Source organism: Salvia splendens, chromosome 6 (assembly GCF_004379255.2).
Source record: "Salvia splendens isolate huo1 chromosome 6, SspV2, whole genome shotgun sequence".
Taxonomy (NCBI): Eukaryota; Viridiplantae; Streptophyta; class Magnoliopsida; order Lamiales; family Lamiaceae; genus Salvia; species Salvia splendens.
In genome coordinates this window covers 11,716,174-11,736,323 of record NC_056037.1, presented here as the reverse complement: position 1 = coordinate 11,736,323, position 20,150 = coordinate 11,716,174, and the positions used below count along the sequence as shown (strand labels likewise).

The 20,150-nt window shown below is 38.2% G+C and overlaps 3 protein-coding genes across 5 annotated transcripts; 2 read left to right on the top strand and 1 right to left on the bottom strand.

Annotated features, from left to right (window-relative positions):
* The first annotated feature begins 1,646 nt into the window (after positions 1-1,646).
* Positions 1,647-7,200, top strand: LOC121808506. Of its 2 annotated transcripts, none has more exons than XM_042209035.1 (3): positions 1,647-1,784; positions 4,163-4,521; positions 4,774-7,200. In XM_042209035.1, the coding sequence occupies exons 2-3, from the start codon at positions 4,175-4,177 to the stop codon at positions 7,025-7,027; spliced, it is 2,601 nt and encodes an 866-aa protein (XP_042064969.1). In that variant the 5' UTR covers positions 1,647-1,784; positions 4,163-4,174; the 3' UTR covers positions 7,028-7,200. The 2 variants fall into 2 exon arrangements, with proteins under 2 accessions (XP_042064969.1, XP_042064970.1); XM_042209036.1 differs by having other exon boundaries at positions 1,663-1,784; positions 4,166-4,521.
* A 547-nt stretch (positions 7,201-7,747) lies between these two features.
* On the top strand, positions 7,748-10,064 carry LOC121806504 (coiled-coil domain-containing protein 12-like). The gene is made up of 4 exons (XM_042206563.1): positions 7,748-8,018; positions 8,259-8,391; positions 8,493-8,607; positions 9,903-10,064. The coding sequence occupies exons 1-4, from the start codon at positions 7,873-7,875 to the stop codon at positions 9,956-9,958; spliced, it is 450 nt and encodes a 149-aa protein (XP_042062497.1). The 5' UTR covers positions 7,748-7,872; the 3' UTR covers positions 9,959-10,064.
* Positions 10,065-10,431: 367 nt separating this feature from the next.
* On the bottom strand, positions 10,432-16,421 carry LOC121806250 (HBS1-like protein). 2 transcript variants are annotated; one of them, XM_042206230.1, is made up of 13 exons: positions 16,198-16,421; positions 15,920-16,084; positions 15,701-15,814; positions 14,795-14,959; positions 14,258-14,476; positions 14,011-14,088; positions 13,586-13,890; positions 13,395-13,505; positions 12,837-13,321; positions 12,150-12,315; positions 11,078-11,317; positions 10,852-10,986; positions 10,432-10,765 (listed from the first exon to the last, which is right to left on the bottom strand). In XM_042206230.1, exons 3-13 carry the CDS (start codon positions 15,801-15,803, stop codon positions 10,634-10,636), a joined length of 2,139 nt encoding a protein of 712 aa, XP_042062164.1. In that variant the 5' UTR covers positions 15,804-15,814; positions 15,920-16,084; positions 16,198-16,421; the 3' UTR covers positions 10,432-10,633. The 2 variants fall into 2 exon arrangements, with proteins under 2 accessions (XP_042062164.1, XP_042062165.1); XM_042206231.1 differs by lacking the exon at positions 14,258-14,476.
* Positions 16,422-20,150: the final 3,729 nt, after the last annotated feature.

Genomic DNA, 20,150 nt, shown 5'->3' with positions numbered 1-20,150 from the left:
GGTCGCTGTTTCAGGTGCTATACAGAGGCTGCTACAACAGAGGTTGCAGCGGCGGCAGCAGGCGGCGGTACCTCGGCCGATCCATCGTCGAACTCAAGTACCCCGTGACCACATTGCTGCACATATTCGGTTGTATGCGGACTACTTCGCTCCGCAACCGCGTTTTGGGGAAGCCTTATTCCGGCGACGCTTTAGGATGCATCGTCCGCTGTTTCTGCACATCGTGGGTGCTTTAGAGAGTAGATACCTGTTTTTTAGGATCAGAGAGGATGCAGCTGGCAAACCCGGACTCACGTCCTTGCAGAAGTGCACTGTCGCAATCAGACAACTGGCGTATGGAGGCGCGGCCGACATGTTCGACGAGTACCTCCACATTGGCGAGTCGACAGCAGTCGAGTGTCTGCAAAATTTTTGCGCGGGCGTGAGAGCGATATTCGGGGAGCGGTATCTTCGGAGTCCGAGCCCCGAAGACTGCCAGATGCTGATAGATATGCATGGGTCGGTGCACGGGTTCCCTGGGATGTTGGGCAGCATAGATTGTATGCACTGGGAGTGGAAGAACAGCCCCGCCGCCTGGAAGGGGATGTACACTACCGGCTTCAAAGCCAAGCATCCCACGATGATCCTTGAAGCTGTAGCTGACTACCGGTTGTGGATATGGCATGCTTATTTTGGAGTCGCCGGGTCCAACAACGACATCAACGTTCTCCAGTCGTCGCCCCTGTTCAACGATCAGTGCAATGGCGTTGGTCCCGCCATCAGTTTCGTCGCCAACGGCAACCAGCATAATATGGGGTACTATTTGGCAGATGGGATATACCCAAACTGGCCTGTCTTTGTGAAGTCAATCAAGCATGCGACCGGACAAAAGAAGACATACTTTGCGAGCCGTCAGGAAGCAGCGCGCAAGGATGTGGAGCGGGCATTTGGTGTGCTCCAGAGTCGGTGGGCGGTAGTGAAGGGTCCTGCACGGCAGTGGTATATTCCCAACATCGGCGATGTCATGTACGCATGTATCATAATGCACAACATGATTGTCGAAAATGAAGCTGCGGAACTGACTCAGTGGACCAATGAAGATGATACGGGTGCAGGTCCAAGTCACGGCGTGGCCACCGCGAATGTGAATATGGGGGTACCTCATGGAGAGGTCGAGCGGCTGCGTGCATTTGCCGACATGCGGCAAACAGATGCCCATATTCGACTTCAGCAGGATATTATCGAAGAGGTTTGGACTCGGAGGGGTTGACGTGATAATGTATGAATTTTTTTTTTATTAGTGTGTAATTTTTTTTTTCGAATCATGTATGTTTTTTCCGATAAAGTTGTTAATTTTTCCCGTTCGTATTCTCGGTCAAATTTTATTTCCGTAAACGTAAATTGTTTTATTTGTGAATTTATGATTTTTTTTATTGCGGGATGTCCTAGTGGGAAGGGCGATGGGAAGGGCGGATATGCATGGGATGTCCTAGTGATGTGGCAGTGGGGTGGGATGTCCTAGTGACGTGGCAGGAGGTGTTTTTGGGATGTCCTAGTGGATGTCCGAGTGGGATGTCCGCCCACTGGAGATGCTCTAATAAATCGGGGATTTTCTATTTCAAAATACGCCATATTTTCTTCTGATAATTAGAAAAGTAGCCCTCCAACTAAGGCTGTTTTTATTATGCAGCAGGTATCCATCTGAAATTGGAAATTAACCCCATTTCTAGGGTTTTTCTTCATTCGCGTGCCCGGTTACCCTGCCAGCCTCAACCTTTCGCCAATCACTATTTACTCCTCCACAGGTTAATTTCAGCTCAACATCAATTGTCTTACAGTTTACTTCTTATTTGCTGTCCAATCAACTGATTGATTGTTAGAGATCAATTATTTCCCTGCATTTGTTTTCGTGAGTTTCCTGCTGTTATTCTGGTCGTTTTTTCTATGACCGTGATTTGGTTTGACTTGTATGTAGTTTAATTTTCGTTTCTCAGTATCTTGGTGCATTGTTGAGGTAATGCCAATCGTTTATTATTCAATTTTTTATTCGGGTGTCAACGCATTGCTCTTTAACTTTCCGAGTTGTTTTTACTTTTACTTTCCTTAGAGCATCCACTAGGGGCGGCGCGCCGGCCGCCCGGGAGGCGGCTAAGCCGCGGCTGACTATAGTGGGCGGGGCGTCCGCCCAGTTGCTGACAAATTTTTTGGGGCGGAAGGGCGATCGGCGAGTAGACGCCGAGGCAACGCCGGTGGGGGAGTGGCGCGGAGATAGGCGCGCCTGTCTACCGGCGCGGCGGAAATGGGAGCATGAAATTTAAGTGGATGAGAGGCAGTACACGTTTTTTTTTGGAAAAGGGAGTATGAAATTTGTTTTCTGTTTTAAAATGGTATTGGAGTGTATGTGTTTTCTTTCAAAATTGGGAGGATACTATTTTGTTTCTTTCCTTTCATTTTGGACTGGTATAATTTAATTGGGATTGGAGAGTATATTTGGTCCCAATACTTTTTTTTTAATTTTAGTATTATCTCGTTTTCTAATTATTTACATTCCTATAATTTTAATTATAATTGAATTAAAATATATAAAAAAAGTGAAAAGTGGCTAAAAAAAGTGTCCACTATTGCTGCGGACACTTTTTTTTGTGGCCGCGGACAAATAAGAAGTGGCCGTGGACAAAAAAAGTGGCGGGGCTATTGGAAGTGTCCACCCTATAGTGGATGCTCTTATATGCATGTGTCTAGATTACGCATTTTGGTGTTTAAATATCGGCTAATGGCTTGATGATTATGATATCCTTAGAAAAAATATAGTATTGCGCTCCCTTGTGAAATAAATCATCCAACAAAAATTTAGATCACCTGGCACAAAGATACCAAATTTTGTGTCTATATAGAAATTTAGGCTGATGGAAGGCACTTGTAAGATATTATAAGCTGTAAATTGGTAGTTATTGTCCTTGTTTCTGTAACATGGAAAATGACTTATTTGGTGTGTGTGAGTTGGCTAAGCGGTAGAGAGGTTAATGCTTGAGGTCAAAGGTCTCGGGCAATGTTATCAAATAGCGGATATGGCGGCGCCATGGCGCTATGGCATGGCGTTCGGTGGTGGAAACGCCATAGCACCATGTCGCTACCATAGCACCGCCATATCTGACATTTGACAACATTGCGTGTGTACTGCATTTAGGAATAGGGCATTATGCAAGAAACATGGTGGTTAGAGTGGTATATTATGCTTTATTAATTGTTTAAAGTGTTTTAGATGTTATATTTTTAATATTTTTTAATTTTTTAATTATATATAAATATATAAGTATTATTTTATTTATTTAATTTTTGACCGCCATATCCGCCATATTAATACGCCACATCCCTGGGGCGGTTTTTAGGCAAACCGCCATAAGCCGCCATACGAGATTGATAACATTGGTCTCAGGTTTGAGGCCTCCATGGCGCGGCCTTTAATTTAAATTCATTTACCCATGAAAAAATGACTTATTTGCATACGGTAAATGTGAACAATTAGGAATAGAATTTCATCATGCTCCTACAATCCTGATAAAAGTTTTTGAGTGGTGCCTGTTCTCTGATTATGTTGTGGTGTGCAATACTCTTGAGCTCTTTCATCTTCTCATATCTCCAATTCTCCATATATAGAGGAGGTGAACACCTTCTTTTTTTCTGTTCTTTGCACATTTGTCTATAAATATTTGAATGAAGCAGTTATATTCCCTAACTTCTTCGTGGTGGCACATCTGGATACCATAAGTGCATTACTTCAAATTTTTTTGCAGAACCCTTATTTTCTTTGTAACTTAATGCCTCAGATATGAATCTCAACATAGCTTCATCATATAACTGATACTCCAACTAACTGCATGCTTTGTTGATAATTAGAGGACATGGACATCTAATCTTCCACAGCTTGATATTACATACATTTGGTGGTTGAGTTTGTTGAGTGCATAATGAAAGGACACTGTTAGCGACTATAAGTTAATGAAGTATATGATCATAAAAGAAAAAGTAAATATATGACTTCAATTGCTGTTTTTGAATCTCCGAAGGAAGGGTTGCAAAACTTGCAATAGAATTTAAGTGAGGGAATTGCTACAGAAAACAAAAGTTACAGAATGTATACGCAAACATTCCTTCTTTGTCTGATGCATTTCTTGATCTCCAGAAGATACATGCCATGGCAAAGGGGAAGCTTATACTGATTTGCCAGTCTGGAGGCGAGTTTATAACGAAGGATGATGGCACTTTGACGTATGAAGGGTCAGAGGCGAATGCTGTCAATATCAATCATGAAACCCTGTTCGATGGCCTAAAACTAACGTTAGCTGAAATGTTTAATTTGGATCAGAACACCATTTCTATCAAGTACTTCCTCCCAGGAAATAGGAGAAATCTCATTACATTAAGAAATGACAGAGACCTGAAAAGAATGATTGATTATCATGGGAATTCAGTAGCTGCTGATATCTTTGTTAATGGAAAAGATGGATTTGACCATGATGCGTATAAAATACACATGAGCAGGTACACAAGCATGGTGCTTCTTAGCTTTCACTTCTTTTCTAGCAATATTAGTGTTCTATTTTGTCTTAAACTGCAATATCCTATGAAGTTGATGTCTGTAGAGATCATGTATGTGGATATTTATGCATCCTTCATTTTTCTAGTGTATGAATTCTTTGGCTTCAATTTACAATGTAGCAATTGTAAACTTCACCTTGCTGGTAAAAGTACTCTTGAATAAGCTTACAGTATATATATGAATGATAACTGCAGGGACAGTGGTGTGAAACTCGCTGAGACAGTAAACCATATTCCTGGACACTTAGCTCCTGCTTCTCCCAATGTCAGTAACCTAAAAAATGTGGCTTGTGATGCTAAAACTTCACCTGATGCTGCAGCAGCAGCTGATAAGGATGCAGAAAGCTCAAGTCCAGGTCAAACAGATACAACTTCACCTGTGTCTTCTGGACATTGTGCAGACCATGATTGTGATTATCAGCCACAGTTAGGTGCCAATTCTGATAATCTTCAGAGTCCAGTAGGTTTAGACATGAGTGATAGTCCAGCAGATACTGTCAAAAAGAGGAGGCGTACTGCCTCCTGGATGATTGATGCTCATGATCCAACTGGTGTTGCTGCTAGCTATATTGATGTGAACAGGACAAAGCAGAAAAGAAATAACCAAGGAGATGATATTTTAGCTGCCATTGATGACTTGGAACACTCTGGAGATATTGCTGGAGTGGCAAATGATCTTGACAACTCACCTGCAGTCACTTTACCTGGTGATGGTATGCCAGAAAATTTAGTTGATTCGGGGAAAGATTGCATCACTGGTGTAGGGCAGGACTTTATAAGTGTGAGAGAGTTTAGAGAGGCCCTTCAAAAGTATGCTATAGCTCACCGCTTTGTCTACAAGTTGAAGAAAAATGACTCAAATCGTGCTAGTGGCAAATGTGTTGAGGAAGGCTGTTCATGGAGTATCCTTGCATCTTGGGTTCCTGCTTCTCAGTCATTTAGAATTAAGAAGTTCAATAAATCACATACTTGTGGGGGAGAATCTTGGAAGAATGCCCTTCCAGCAAAGAGGTTGCTGGTAAGTGCTATTAAGGACAAATTGCGAGATTCTCCGCATCACAAACCCCGAGAAATTGCTAAAAGCATTTCTCGAGACTTGGGGATTCAGTTGAAGTATACACAAGTAAGGCGTGGGATAGAGGGTGCCCGGGAGCAACTTCAGGGTTCATATAAAGAATCATACAATCGCTTGCCTTGGTTCTGCAAAAAGGTAGTTGAGACAAATGCTGGTAGTTTTGTCAAGCTGGAGACTAATGAAGAGAAAATACTCCAGCGCCTTTTTGTGTCATTTCTTTCCTGTGTAGAAAGCTTCCAGAATGTTTGCCGTCCCATTCTTTTCCTCAATGCTACTTCTCTAAGATCAAAATTCCAAGAGAGCTTGTTAACAGCTACTGCAGTGGATGCAGATGATGGATTCTTTCCAGTTGCATTTAGCATAGTTGATAGTGAAAATGATGACAATTGGCATTGGTTTCTTGAGCAGCTAAAATCTGCCATATCAACTTCTTTACCCTTGACCTTTGTCTCAGATAGGGAGAAGGGCCTAGAAAAGTCTGTGCATGAGGTATTTGAAAATGCTTACCATGGCTATTCCATTCATCACCTTTTGGAAAGTTTCAAGAGAAACTTGAAGGGTCCATTCCAAGGAGAAGGAAGGGGTGTTTTACCTGGAAAACTTTTGGCTGCTGCACATGCTGTTCGACCAGGTGGTTTCAAAAGAATCACAGAAGAAATCAGGCAGATATCTTCAATTGCTTACGATTGGGTAATGCATATTGAGCCAGAACATTGGACGTGTTTGAGTTGTAAAGGTGAGCGATATAACTATATTGTACAGAATGTAGCAGAACCCTATGGCAAGCTGATGGAAGAAATTAGAGAATCAACTATAATGCAGAAGATAGAAGCACTTGTATACATGATAAGCCAACTAATAGATAGCCGACAAATGGAGTCGAGCACATGGGCCACAAGACTGACTCCATCAAAAGAAGAAAGGATACAAGAAGCAGCTCTTGATGCACAGTGTCTTAGAGTGTTCATCTCCTCAGATGTTCTATTTGAAGTTCATGATGATTCTACACATGTTGTCGATATTCAGAACTGGGACTGCACTTGCCTAGAATGGAAAGCCAGTGGCCTACCCTGTCGGCATGCTATTGCTGCTTTCAGCTGCTCGGGGAAGTGCGTCTACGACTTCTGTTCACAATACTTCACCTCGGATAGTTACCGCTCAATATATTCCAAGTCCATAAATCCTATTCCTGGGATTAGGGGTTCGCCTACAGCAGAAGAAGATGGCGATGAGAAGGTTCTTCCTCCGGTTCCCTGCTCTCCAAATCAATTAAAGGAGCGGAGTAAAATGGATGATTCGGATAGGAGAACAGTGACTTGTTCTAAATGTAAAGAACCTGGACACAACAAGGCTTCATGTAAGGCCACTTTATAGAAACTATTGTTATGTGTAGATGTTGTACATCCTATATATTATCCTATACAGCTTGATTATAAGAAGTAGTAGTTGACATGGTTCATTAAGTGTGCTAGTCTTGCTTTGATCCTCACCTTGTATGACAATTGGTATCTTATTTATTTGGCAAGTAATATTGTCATTAGTCATTACTGTGTCTGTGTACTTAACATGAATGCTCATTAGCGTAATAGGAAATGAAGAATTTCAATCCTTATTTTTTAGAGTCGAACAAATAAAGTTTAATTATTTAGTTAACTAATAAAAATTGGTCAAATAATTAAACTTTATTTGTTCTACTCGAAATGATATAACCTAAATGATATACATCATATCTTCAAATCAAATCAAGGGCCAAAATGTTGGTTTTGATCTGTTCGGATATTTAGTTTTCAGATTTTCTGCTCATCCCTATATAATAAGTATAATCACCCCAAATATGAAACAAGAGATACTGTATATGAAAATTGGTGCGCTACAAAAAAAGTGGGAAAAAAATAATGTTATTAAAGTATAAAAGTATCTTAGATGTAATTATTTATATATTTAAAGATAGTTCATAATGAGAAAAATAATGTTTTCAAAGGTGCAAATGTTAGAATTTAATTTTCCGTGAATTAATTTTGCACTTACAAAAAAAAAGAAAAGAAAAGAGAAATTATAAATTTGTCACGTAAGAAATCATACTATTAAATAAAAGGAGTAAAATAAAGTTGGGAGTATTTAGGGTTGAGGTATTGAAAGTTGATAAATCCAAGTTTTTGAGTGAAAGCGTACATAATTTCCCCCCTAAATCCTAATATCATACTACTTGATCGGTGAAAATGGGCGGTGGAGACGATGAATCGCTCGATGCTGCGGCGGCGGCTCGCAGAGAGAGGCTGAGAGCCCTTAGGGCTGCTCAGGAACTCCTCAACACTCCCGACGACGATGCTGCTTCTGAGAATCAACCCGAGGCGGAAGAAAATGAGTAAGATTCCTTCTAATCTTCAATTCTGCTGCTCACAGTTTATGATTAGGGTTTGTGCACCTCCCTTGAAGGACGAATAGCGCAATGGCCATATATTTTTTCATTTAGATTTATTTCGTTAATCTCTTTATTTTATTTCATATACTTTTCCTTAGGAGCCATTCATTGCTATTTTCTACTAGTATTTTGCTAAAATTTGTTTGGACTATGTTCCTGACTGCTCATCTCTGTTTCTCCTAGCAATGTTAATATGAAATTTCGGAATTACCTTCCTCACGACAAGCAATTGCAAGAAGGTAAACTTGCCCCGCCCGTGTTGCCTAAATTCGTAGACCCTGTACTGGAAGCTCCTCCACCCGAGGAAAATAAAGAGGTACTTCATGGAGTTTATCACATTTCCTCACCATCTCCTATTTTACTCCCTCTCAAATATACCATCCTTTGATATTAACTGTTGTGATTTAAATAAAATAGGATCCTTTCCTCAACATAGCACCAAAGAAACCAAATTGGGATTTGAGAAGGGATGTGCAGAAGCGGCTTGACAAGCTCGAAAGGCGCACTCAGAAGGCTATGTTAATACTCATGGGTATGCTATCTTTTTCCTCTACATTTCACCTTGGTTGTCCAATTTACTGGTTATTTGAGATGGTTTCTCTTGTTCTTGTTAACATTTTCATGTCTCATGTCCCAAGTGCATTTGGATTTACGTAGTTCTCGTAACAAGTCTCTTTTACTTCTCGACTAGCTTCTTCACTAATAAAACTAGTATTGTTTGTGTTGTGATTTGTGATTTAAATTTTTTTAGCTGTAGAAAATGCTGTTATTTAAGCTTGATGAAAGGATTAGGTATCGGATGATTGAGAAAAGTTACGAAACTGTGCCCAGACAGAGCTTGTGTTTTGATTGCTTCAGAATCGATAGACTTAGATTTACTTTTGAGGATGATGATTTATTCCTAAAGGGAAAGGGAAAAGAAATTAAGTTAAGGAGATACTGTGACTTGAAAACTGCAGTAATTTTTTAGGTGTTGGGTTTTGGAGGATTTGAGGAAATTATTTAACTCGTCTAGCACAGAGTTTGTATTTAGTAGCTTAGATTATGTTAAAGGACCTCTCTGGTGTAGCTGCCTCATGTGTACACTATAATAATCCAAATTAGTTCTTGTGTGTAAGATTTTTATATATGGTTGAACTGCTGAAAGGCAGTCTAGATCGCCTCTATGCAACTTTATCATGATAGATAATGCTGACTAGCAGATTTATTTGGGATAATTTTGCATATTGGCTATGGCTAACCTTTGGTAAAGCATGGTTTTGAGTCTCTTACTGCACATACTTAAGTTAATGAAGCATGCTTGGAACACTTGAGTTGTTTAGCCTAACATATGGCTATGTCTTTGGTAGGGGAAACTTCTAATGTTTGGTTTATAATCATATCTAAACAGTGTCTGAGTGGTCTGATAATTGGATATGATTAATTCCAGCCGAAAACATGGCTAGTTTTGTCACCGTTGGCTTTAGGGCAATAAGGCTCCGTCTGTATCTTAGACTTAGGAGACTGTAAATCAGTAAAAAATAGTTTTCTAGGATTACATTAGATATAATTTCCATGTGTTTTTATTATTTACTTGGTGTACAGCACTGCCTTGTGGAGCCAGGGAAATGCATCCGGGCATAAAACACATTTAAAACCTTGACTATCATTGCTGAGCATTTGTTGTGCCTTTGGCAACACAACAGACTTTGGTTGAACCCCAGCCACTCTCCTTTAGTACATCTGTCAACACAACCGTTGTTGTGAAAAATAAAACATGAAGATGATAATCATCGTATCACTTGTCAAATGCATGTTTATACTCATTATTGATTGTGGCTTGTGCAGAACGGGAGGAAGCAAACAGGAGGTCAGAAGCCACAGAAAATGGTGGAGAAGATTGATGTAGTGACATCATTATCCTTGTTTTTTTTTGAAATGTAACTGTGAAAAACTTAACTAGCCTTGTGTAATAGACATTTTTTATTATGAAAAGGGAAGATTTTGCAACTTTTGATTCTGGTGGATTGTTTTTTATCAAAGAAAGAAGCATAGGAATAGAAAAGGTAGAATTTGGTGTTGGGGTTTTAGCTATGATGGCTGTTAAGTGGTTCATCCTCCCAATCGTTGGGTTTCCGGGCCGAAGCAAAGTCTGCAATGTTGGTACTGTCTCCATTGTGAAATATGATAAATCCACAAGAATTTGATTAGGAAATACAAACATCTCATGTTACCTGCAACTAAAATACAGCTGATGCTATGTTTAGGGGATGTGGAATGCCACACAATAATTAATCATGTATTGTGCCACAGAATTCAACATTTTCAATTATACATGTATCTGAAGTCAAGGTTTTTTGTGAATGTTGAAACAGCATTTAAGAAACAAAAACTCTTTCATTTCACTACAGTTTTGGTGAATGTTGAAACATACAAAAACGCTTTCATTTCATTTCATTTCACAATAAATAACTTATGCAAGATTCTATAAAATGAAACCGAGTGCAAAAATTTCCCACCAATGCTTAAAAGAGGTGAGCTAACACAACACTCCTCACAAAATACTACTGCTCCATAAGCTAGTTTTCTGTCTTAATGATTTGAGTCACAACACCAAGACCAATAGTCCTTCCTGAAGCTCTAAGGAATACTCTTCCCAGAGCTCTGCAGCTGCTGTACTCCTCTACACATACCGGACCTTGCAAAGCCACCTGCCACGGCGAGGAACAAAACATCAAAACACACCCTTCACAACAAAACGAGACACAAAGTCACAGAAAGAAAATTTTGCACCAACCTCAACCATGGCATTCTGCTTGGACAACAAGCATCTTGGGGACTTCTTTGTTACTTTTCCCGCCTTTGGATCAAGCAGAGACAATATCTTCACAATTTTTGCAGCCTCTTTCGCGTGGTGTATGTGAAACTCCAACTGAAAAACATTGTGGAGGATGTGGACGTCAACTCCTTTAACTATATAAACTACAAAATTATACTATCTTTTAGTGTTTGTTGATGTTAACCTGAGAACCAATAACGATCGGAGTTGAAATTTCAAGGACCAGAATCTTCATTTCCAACTGGCAGGCAACTTGAACTGGGTAGTCGGGGTGACATATCACACTTCCAGCTGTTACACGATTTCCCTCAATACCTTGCAAATTCACTGTTACGTTGTCACCAGCTCTTGCAATACTACATGGCTGAGAGTCACGTTCCAATGAGCGAACTGTAGTTATTTCTTTTGAAGGCATAACCAATACCTGTAGGCAAAATATATTATTGGAAATTGCAAATCCGCATTCACCAAAGTATCTAAAAACAAATGCAAGTACAGAAGTTTCCTTTTCATTGCAGGGAACAAAATACTAAGAACTGACAACACATATATTCCCCCATTACTTGATATATCATCTGAACAAAAAATGAACAGAGAATAAAAATAGCAAACATAAAAAGCCACAAAGCAAAGCAGAAACGAGGGCAGTGCTAATTTACAGCTTACATATACGGCAAAGAAGAAAAATACTGAAAAAGCTGCATGGTTCCAGTGCCCTTAATGAAGGAAGCCATCAACAATCTCATCATATATATTCTATTTAAAAAAAAACATCAACCTACAAATCAACTATAATGGTCAGAGGTTAAACCAGTGCAGAGTGGAAGTATGGTCCTAATAACATATTCTAAGCACTTCAATAAAACATCCTAGGAGCAGGATAGGTGGAACTTTTACTTTATATATCTTAAAAGCAGACATAGAGATCAAAATCCTAGAGTCATAAACCTTAAACTACTTCATTTTGAAGTTTCTTACTGCCTTGATTCTACTATGAACAATCTCTAATATTACCAATCATGACATGGAGTTACAAGTGCCATTACAATGAAACCTATCCTATTCCAGTCTAACGTTAACCGAGACAGGTAATTTTCAAATTACAAGATCACTCCTAATACGGTGCAAAATGTCACTGGATTGAGAAGTATAAAGTTACTCAAGAAGAATGTTGGCATAATTCTGAATGGATCATATCTCACCCTAAACAAAAGATTTAATTTCATCAAAATGTAAAGAAAAACAAAACACTCTACCTTAAGTCCTGGTCTAATAGCTCCAGTTTCCAGTTTCCCGCATGCAGACACCTGACTTTGGGATTGTGACTTAACATCACATATAGGAATTTGTAGTGGTTTGGAGTAATCTCTTGCAGGAAGTTGCAGAGAATCTATTGCATCCATCAAAAAAGGTCCTCTATACCTGCATAGCAAAATTAGAGGAAGGTTGCCTCAGATCTAAATAGTAATCCAATATAGTCAACAAGAATGTTAAATATTTTAATAGTCATCCGATCTAGTACATTTCTAGAATAATATAGTGTGCTGCAGAATTGTACAGCAATTAAAACATCTAACAACAACACCCACTATATAAATAAAAACTATTTTCCCAGCAACAGATAGAAAACGCAGCAGTTATACCATGCTCTGAAGCTCTGTAGATTCTAGGCTCAACCGATGCTCAGAAATTATGCATGCTATGGATAAAAGATTTATACAAAATAACGAATTCAAGCTGTCCAACGTATTATTATTTCGGTTTATACACATGAGATCAAACCCGAAAATAGTTTGAGTAAAATAGATGTGGCAAGAAACAGTATGTTAAATAAAAAGGTGAAAGAATGATTTAGAATTTCAGAGGCATACATAGCATGACAGATGACACAGAGAAATCTTGGGAAAAGAGAGACAAAGTAAGCAGCAAATGCAGCTACTAACCACGATAGCCGTGAATCAGAAGAGTTTGCAACTAAGTTCTGATTTTCCATGACACTTGCTGGAACCCATGAAATAGAAGATTCTTTAAAACCACAAGTGCGGAGAAATGTCCCTAGTTTCTGCTTCACAAAATCAAATCTTTCCTTTGAGTATCCCACCACATCCATTTTGTTGACAAGAACAATAATCTGATCAACTCCGAAGCTTCTAATCAGCTGTGCATGTTCCCTCGTTTGCCCCCCAGTAGCATCTATGCCGGCTTCAAATGAACCCATTGAAGCATCAACCACTAAAATTGCAGCATCTGCTTGCGTTGCTCCTGAGATCATGTTTGGTACAAAATCTCTATGTCCAGGGGAGTCAAGCAGCACAATGTGATATTTTTTGGAAGTGAAGAAAGCAACACCCACTGTCATTGTTATACCCCTTTCCCTTTCTTCAGCACTTTCATCTAATGCCCATGCATAAGCAAAAGATCCTTTTCCCTGGTCAAATAACAATGGGCATATAAAATAATTATATATCCACTGGAACATATAAAGTTGGCAATGCTATTACCTGTTGTTTAGCTTCTTTTTCATATTTGTGCATCAATTTCTGCGATATCCGTCCCGATAAATGAAGCAACCTTCCTGAAAGTGTTGACTTCCCAGAATCAACATGGCCAACCTGAGTACACAAGAAATCGTTAGTTTTGGGCGCAAATAAATTGTTTTGTTATGACTTCTGACAAAATATCAGATGCTTACAATCGCAAGATTTAGCTGGCTCAGTTCACCATCAACTGTTTCCGGGATCATCCATGTCTCAGGAGTGAAGTCAGAAATTGATGCTGTTTTTCTCTCAATAGTCTTTTCTACTTTTCCAGTTTTGGAAGACATAGCCTCAGTATTCACATTTCTATGAGGCATCCCTGGTATGCTTCCACTGGTTGGAGCATAATCTTTCTCATTAACTCCATTACCTCTCTGTCTTGTTACTGATGCTGAAGTGGACTCTTGATCCTTAGCAGACAACTCCAGTTCAACTGGAATATTTGTGTCCCTCTGATTATCTGAGGAAGATTTATTAAATTTTGGTGATTGTATGAGATAGGCTAGTCCGGAAAAAAAAATCTGCCAGTTTATTTGCCAAAAAGAGTGTCAACTATAGAGCCTAACTACTAGAGATATACCTTTGGATTTCATTTTCAGTGATTGCAGTCCACTTGAAACCAAATCATCCGGAGAAGGAACATTAAACTTGAAGGGGGCTGCCAACAACAAGTGAAATATTAGGGGAGTGAGAACAGATGGAGAAAAGAAAAGAAAAGATTATGAGTCCTCATCTTTGCGGTACAGATAATCATCTACGGTGTGTAGAATAATTTTCATAAAAATATGATTACCGAGTAATGATAACTGACTCAAAATGTTCCGAACCTATATTAACTCTTTTATGATTTTGATTACTAAAAGCACTACTGAATTCCGAAAAAGTGCTGCGCATATTTCTGAATTTGTGGAAGTTAAGGTGGTTATCTGTGGAAGAAACATCATCCTGCACTTCAAAGATGAATGGTTGGACCCTATGTTGCGGCAATGATGCAAAAAGAGACTTGGCCATCACAGATACTCCAGAATCTTTGCATTTGCCGCCCACTGCATGGAAAGTATCTACTCTATGAAGGATTTGACGAAAATAATAAGAACCTATGGTGAAAAGAGACTAGATGCACGATTATCGACACTAGCCTACGGTAAAATTTAAAAAGAAGAAAGATTAGGTGGCATCAGTAATATCTCATAACAGATTCCAATGAAACTTTGACGATCTAGTGGCACTGAAAAGAGGAAAGGATAAGAAATCCAGAAGGCAGCCCCACTTCCCTTATTGCATGTGATTCAGTTACGAAACAAGCAATTACAATTAAAAAAATAAAATATAAATCGAGAAATTCATGTTACAAACAGTCCTACCGGCAACATCATTGATTTGGATATTGCTCTTGACCAAAGGGTTACGTAAGATCCCACATATATCACATGCAGACATACTATCTTCATTATCGTAGGTACAAATTGGGCATCGCCAGACCTTAGCCGACCTGACTTCTTTTGCAGGCATCGTCTTAGCTGTGATTCCTATCAGAAAACAAATAAGAGGATGTTTAATTGAAAAAGTAATATCGAACCTTATATCGAGTTAGAAGATCCTGAATACCATCATTGAAATTCAGATGAACTACAAAATTTGATGTCTTCAAAGAACAAAAAAATAGTTTCTCTAACATTATGTAAAAAACCAGCATTTCTGGATCACAAGATGCAGCCTTTACTGGAAAAATCTAGAGAAACCAACTGCTAATGATGCAATGTGTTTTTTATTTCCTTTCATGGGATAAAAACTTGAAAGAAAATTGCTAGTTTTTCCATAACTGTTCGAGTTTTTAATATGCAATGAGCTGTACAGACAACAGGAGTGTCTATATCCAAAGAAGCAAATAGATAGAACGGTGATCTTATAAGGACCACAATATGCAATTGAGGGAAAATAAAATTTCACCAGGTTCCAAGTTGGACAGTATAAGATAAATCTCATTCAATATAGTGAATACTTATGCATGTGGCCTCTACCCTTCAATATATGACCGCTGCTTAGTTAACTACTGAATTCCATTAGAGCACAACTTTTAATACCAGGCCTTGCACCTTCCTACTAGAGTGTACAACAAAGGGAAAGACAGGTGATACAAAGAAAGTAAAATTTGTAACTGGAAGTCAGTTGATGAGAAACAAGCTCTCTTTATCTTCACATGCTCTATTAGTAGTCCAACACCAAACTTTTATAAGCCAACATAGAAAAAGGAAAAAAAAAAGACTCGCCATTTTCTTCAACTTCTTCATCATAATCATAATCATAGTCATCATTATAGTCATCTTCGTAATCATCATCGTAATCAACTCCATAGTTCACTTTGCGAGGCATGTTCGCAAATCCTGCCATATGAGTAACAAAAACTTAATCCGGCATCAAGGAATTCAGAATTAGACAACAAGAAAAGAATGATTGGTTTCTATGATTTGAAGCTGCTCCCAACATACCGATTTTTATGAAGAAATTGCAAAGGGAGAGTATTTGAAGTCTGTGCGGTATGAGTTAGAAATATATAACAAGTTGAGCAAGAAATTAGTTAGAGCTGAATGGCATCATCTTCTTCCTCCAAAAGAAGAAGTTTTCCTAAAATGTGGCCAATCGTTGTAACACCGCTGCAAGGGGGAAAGGGGTAAAATGTCATCCTCCATAAATTGAAATCACGCAACAAAAGGAGTGTTGAGAAAAGTGAATCTGAAATTGCAATTGGTGATAAATGGAAACTAACCGAGACGAATTCGCCGGCGGTGAATTAAGCTTTCCGGTTCACTTCTGCACCGCACCCTCTGTGTCTCAATTTTACTGAGAATTGATATGCTAGTACCAAATACTGCAGTAAATATGTTTCGATTTTATGATAAAGAAATAGTAATAAAATTATCAATAAAACTTTATATTTATGGATTGTTGCTCTTTCTATAGGTTTCTCGATCCTAGAATGTAATCCCAGAATCTATCTTTCTACTAGAGAATTTCCAATAAATTTTTATACGAATAGATATTTATAATAAGTAAAAATCCTAAAAAGTACTTCATCCGTCCCACAAAGATTGTCTCATTTTTCCATTTCCGTCCGTCCCACAAAATTTGTCCGATTTCACTTTTTTATTATTTTTGGTAGTGTACCACATATTCCACTTACTCATTCATACTCACATTTTATTATAAAACTAATATATAAAAGTAGGAATCACGTTCTACTAATTTTTTTAACTCACTTTTCATTACATTTCTTAAAACCCGTACCAGGTCAAAGTGAGACAATCTTTGTGGGACGGAGGGAGTACAAATCCTAATACAATTAAAGTTCTTACCATATTTTGATTGGAACTCTTTCAAGGTCTATTTGTACACCTAATTAAAATTAGAATTCTATGAAATTGACTGATACTCCTGCAAATTAAATTTGAAATATATTGAGCACACATAAAATCAAATATTCAATTCTCCTCATTTTCGATGATTTATAGTAGTAGTACTTTCTAGCTTATTTAGAAGTATATCCATTCATTCACCGTGTTCCATCTGCAAGATTGTATTTCGGTATTATTTTAGTTTATTTGATTCATAAGATTCAATCTCACAACTCAATCTTAGATGAATAATAATAGGATAATTAGTCATAGCTAATCTCATCCAATTAAAATAATCTCATAACTTATACTAAACCATCCATTTAATTTTTATTGTGTGAATTAATTGTGATAGAAATTCATGAGTTTCATCCTAAAAGCAATGGTGATATGAGGAGTGACCCATGAGATTTATATAGTAATTTTAATTTTATTTGACATCGACGTGAGATAGTTATATGTTAGTAATTTTTTAGTTTCAATCGCCGACAAATTGCACGAATTCTATTTTGGTGGAAGCCCACGCACGTTGTATATGTAGGGGCCAAGGCTATAATATATCATTGGAGAATTTGATCTTCTTTGCCAAGATATGGCCAGAAGCATCAAGCTTGAGGCAACAGCTACAACACACCGAAACTCTCGTCCCATTTCATAACACGAACGGCAATTCATCACCATCTTTTTCAAATTTGCTCTACGATTTTAAGCGTTTTTTCTCCATTTGTCATCGTTCTTAGTTTAATCTTATTCGGCTAAGAATTTTGTGTTGCTCCAAATATCAATTAGATACATTGTGAATTGATCAATGCTCAACTCCTATCTATAAATTATCTTTATAAAAGTGTTCTTTGCTTTAATTTATTGCTTTAGAGCCCTCTAATATTGTAGATATTTAACCCTCATCCTCATCTAACACCACCTCCAGCCATACACCAAATCCCATTTTTGGTGTAAAAAAGTTCTGCAACCATGCACCATACCCAACCCCATTTTTGGAGTTTTTAATGAAACAACACTAAATTTAAAGTAAACACCAAAATTGAGTATCTACTGAAAAAAAAAGTTTTAAACACCAAAATTGAGCATCTACTGCAAAAAAAGTTTTGAATATTGCACAATAGTCATTATTATTTTGAGGTACTTGAGTTAGCCGGCCATAATTTGTGTGCTAGTACTTGATACTAATTTGCACATATTGAGTAGAAAATTAGAGATATGTTAGCGTTGTACTAGGGTCTAGGAAATCTGTTTTACACACAATTTTTTCATTGAATTTGCATACAGTATATTTTTCCATTAAAAAATAATTAAATAGGAATTAGCAAGCTGACCATAGTATAATAAATTGAGTTTTTTTGTAAATAATTACTAATAAATTTACTAATATAGGAATGAATATTGATAAAAATCTTGTTTCAATTTATATTTGAATTTTATTATAATAAGTTCAGTGTATTTTAATTTTAAAAGTTGTAATTTTTTAATATAAAGTATATTTAATACATAAATATATTATAATTATTTAATTTACATAAATTATTGATAAAATATTGTGGGACTAATATGTAATTTAAATAAATATGTAGGTATAATTAAAAAGGTATAAAAAGTATATAAATATGGAATATTTTTTTGGGTTTGAATTTGGAGTAAATGATTGGAGTAAAATTACTTTTTGATGTGACTCATACTCAAAAATGGGTTTGAGTTTGGTGTAAATGGTTGGAGATGGCCTAACTTGGTTTTGGATGAAGTAATTGAATAAAATGTTGGTGAGTTTGAATTTTTCAAATGATAACTTAATAATGGAATATTAGGTGAGATAAGAGCATCCGCAAAGCGTCTCGCCCCCGTCTCGGAGAGACGAGACGGCAGCGAGACGCCGATGCAACCCTCCGTCTCATCCCAGTCTCGTCCCTTGTCTCGTCCCGGAGGGTGGGTTCACGAGACAGCTCGCCACGCGCCAGCGCCACGTGGCGCGCGATGGCGCTAGGCATGACGCCCACTCGCCGGCCCGCGAGTGGGCGTTGTCATGTTGACGCAATAAATCATTTTTTAAAATTTGATTTTAATAAAAAAATTAAAATTAAAAAATTAAAAAACGGTAATATTACCGTTCAACGGTAATTTTTTTATTTTTTCTTTTTTTTAATTCTATAAATACTCCTCTTTCATTCTCATTATACACACAAACACACATCTATTCTTCTCAATTCATCTCTCTTTTTTCTCCAATTTTCATCTCAAAATGTCCGCCGACGGAAACTCCGGCGGCTCCGGTGGCTATGACTTGAACACGTTTGGCGAGGGCATGTACAATGTCTTGGGTGCTTCCGGTTCCGGTTCGTCGACGCCGGCGGTGTACCAACCACCCTATTTTGACGTGGATGCTTACTCTCGTCCCCCTGCCCCGAGGTATGGTCAATCGCAGGGATTATCCCATATTAGGGAAGATTTTCCGGCTGAACCCACTCCGGAAGGAGGACGAGACGGTGGAAGCTCCGGGGGTCGCGTATTCGATGAAGAGGAGGAGGAGGATGTAGGCCATCATCCATACAGCCACAAAGACACGATGACTCTGTTCAACGCTTGGGTCAGCGTCTCGTACGATCCCATCGTCGGGAATCAACAAACCCGCAACTGTTTTTTGGGAAAAGTCACCGACGCCTACAACGAGAATAAGCCAAAAGGCTCACGCCGCCGCACCATGGAGATGCTCCGCAGTCATTTTGACCGAGTCGATAGAGATATCAAAAAATTTTGCGGAATCTACAAGAATGAAGCGGCGAATTACCAAAGTGCAGCCAGTGGAGCCGACATTCTGAGAGCGACTTTGCAAGTCTTTTTTGACGACAACAACAAAAATTTCAAACCTGGCAATGTTTGGGAGGTTGTTAAAGACGTTGAAAGGTGGGCTGGCGGACATCCATCCCACTGTGGAATGCTCTTAAGCTTTCAGTCTTGTTTTGAAAACAATCTTTGATCAAAACCAAACAAATTTACATGCTTTCTATTATATTTCGAATCAAAATAATCGTACGCCCCTTGTGGTTCGACACCTAGTAATCCAATCACAGCTGTATTCTTGCCGTAGTAGTAATATTATAGACAAATAATTGATTGACATTTATTCAATAGGGTAAAAACTCTAAAGTTACACATCAACACCCACAACACACATTACACACCCACATAGTACATATAAAATACAATTTGAGCGCACACACAAACTCACAACAATGTGTGACCAATACATTGTGCAGGGAATGTATCTAATTTATAAATATTTAGATTCCAATTATCTATTTGAGATATGTAATTCAAA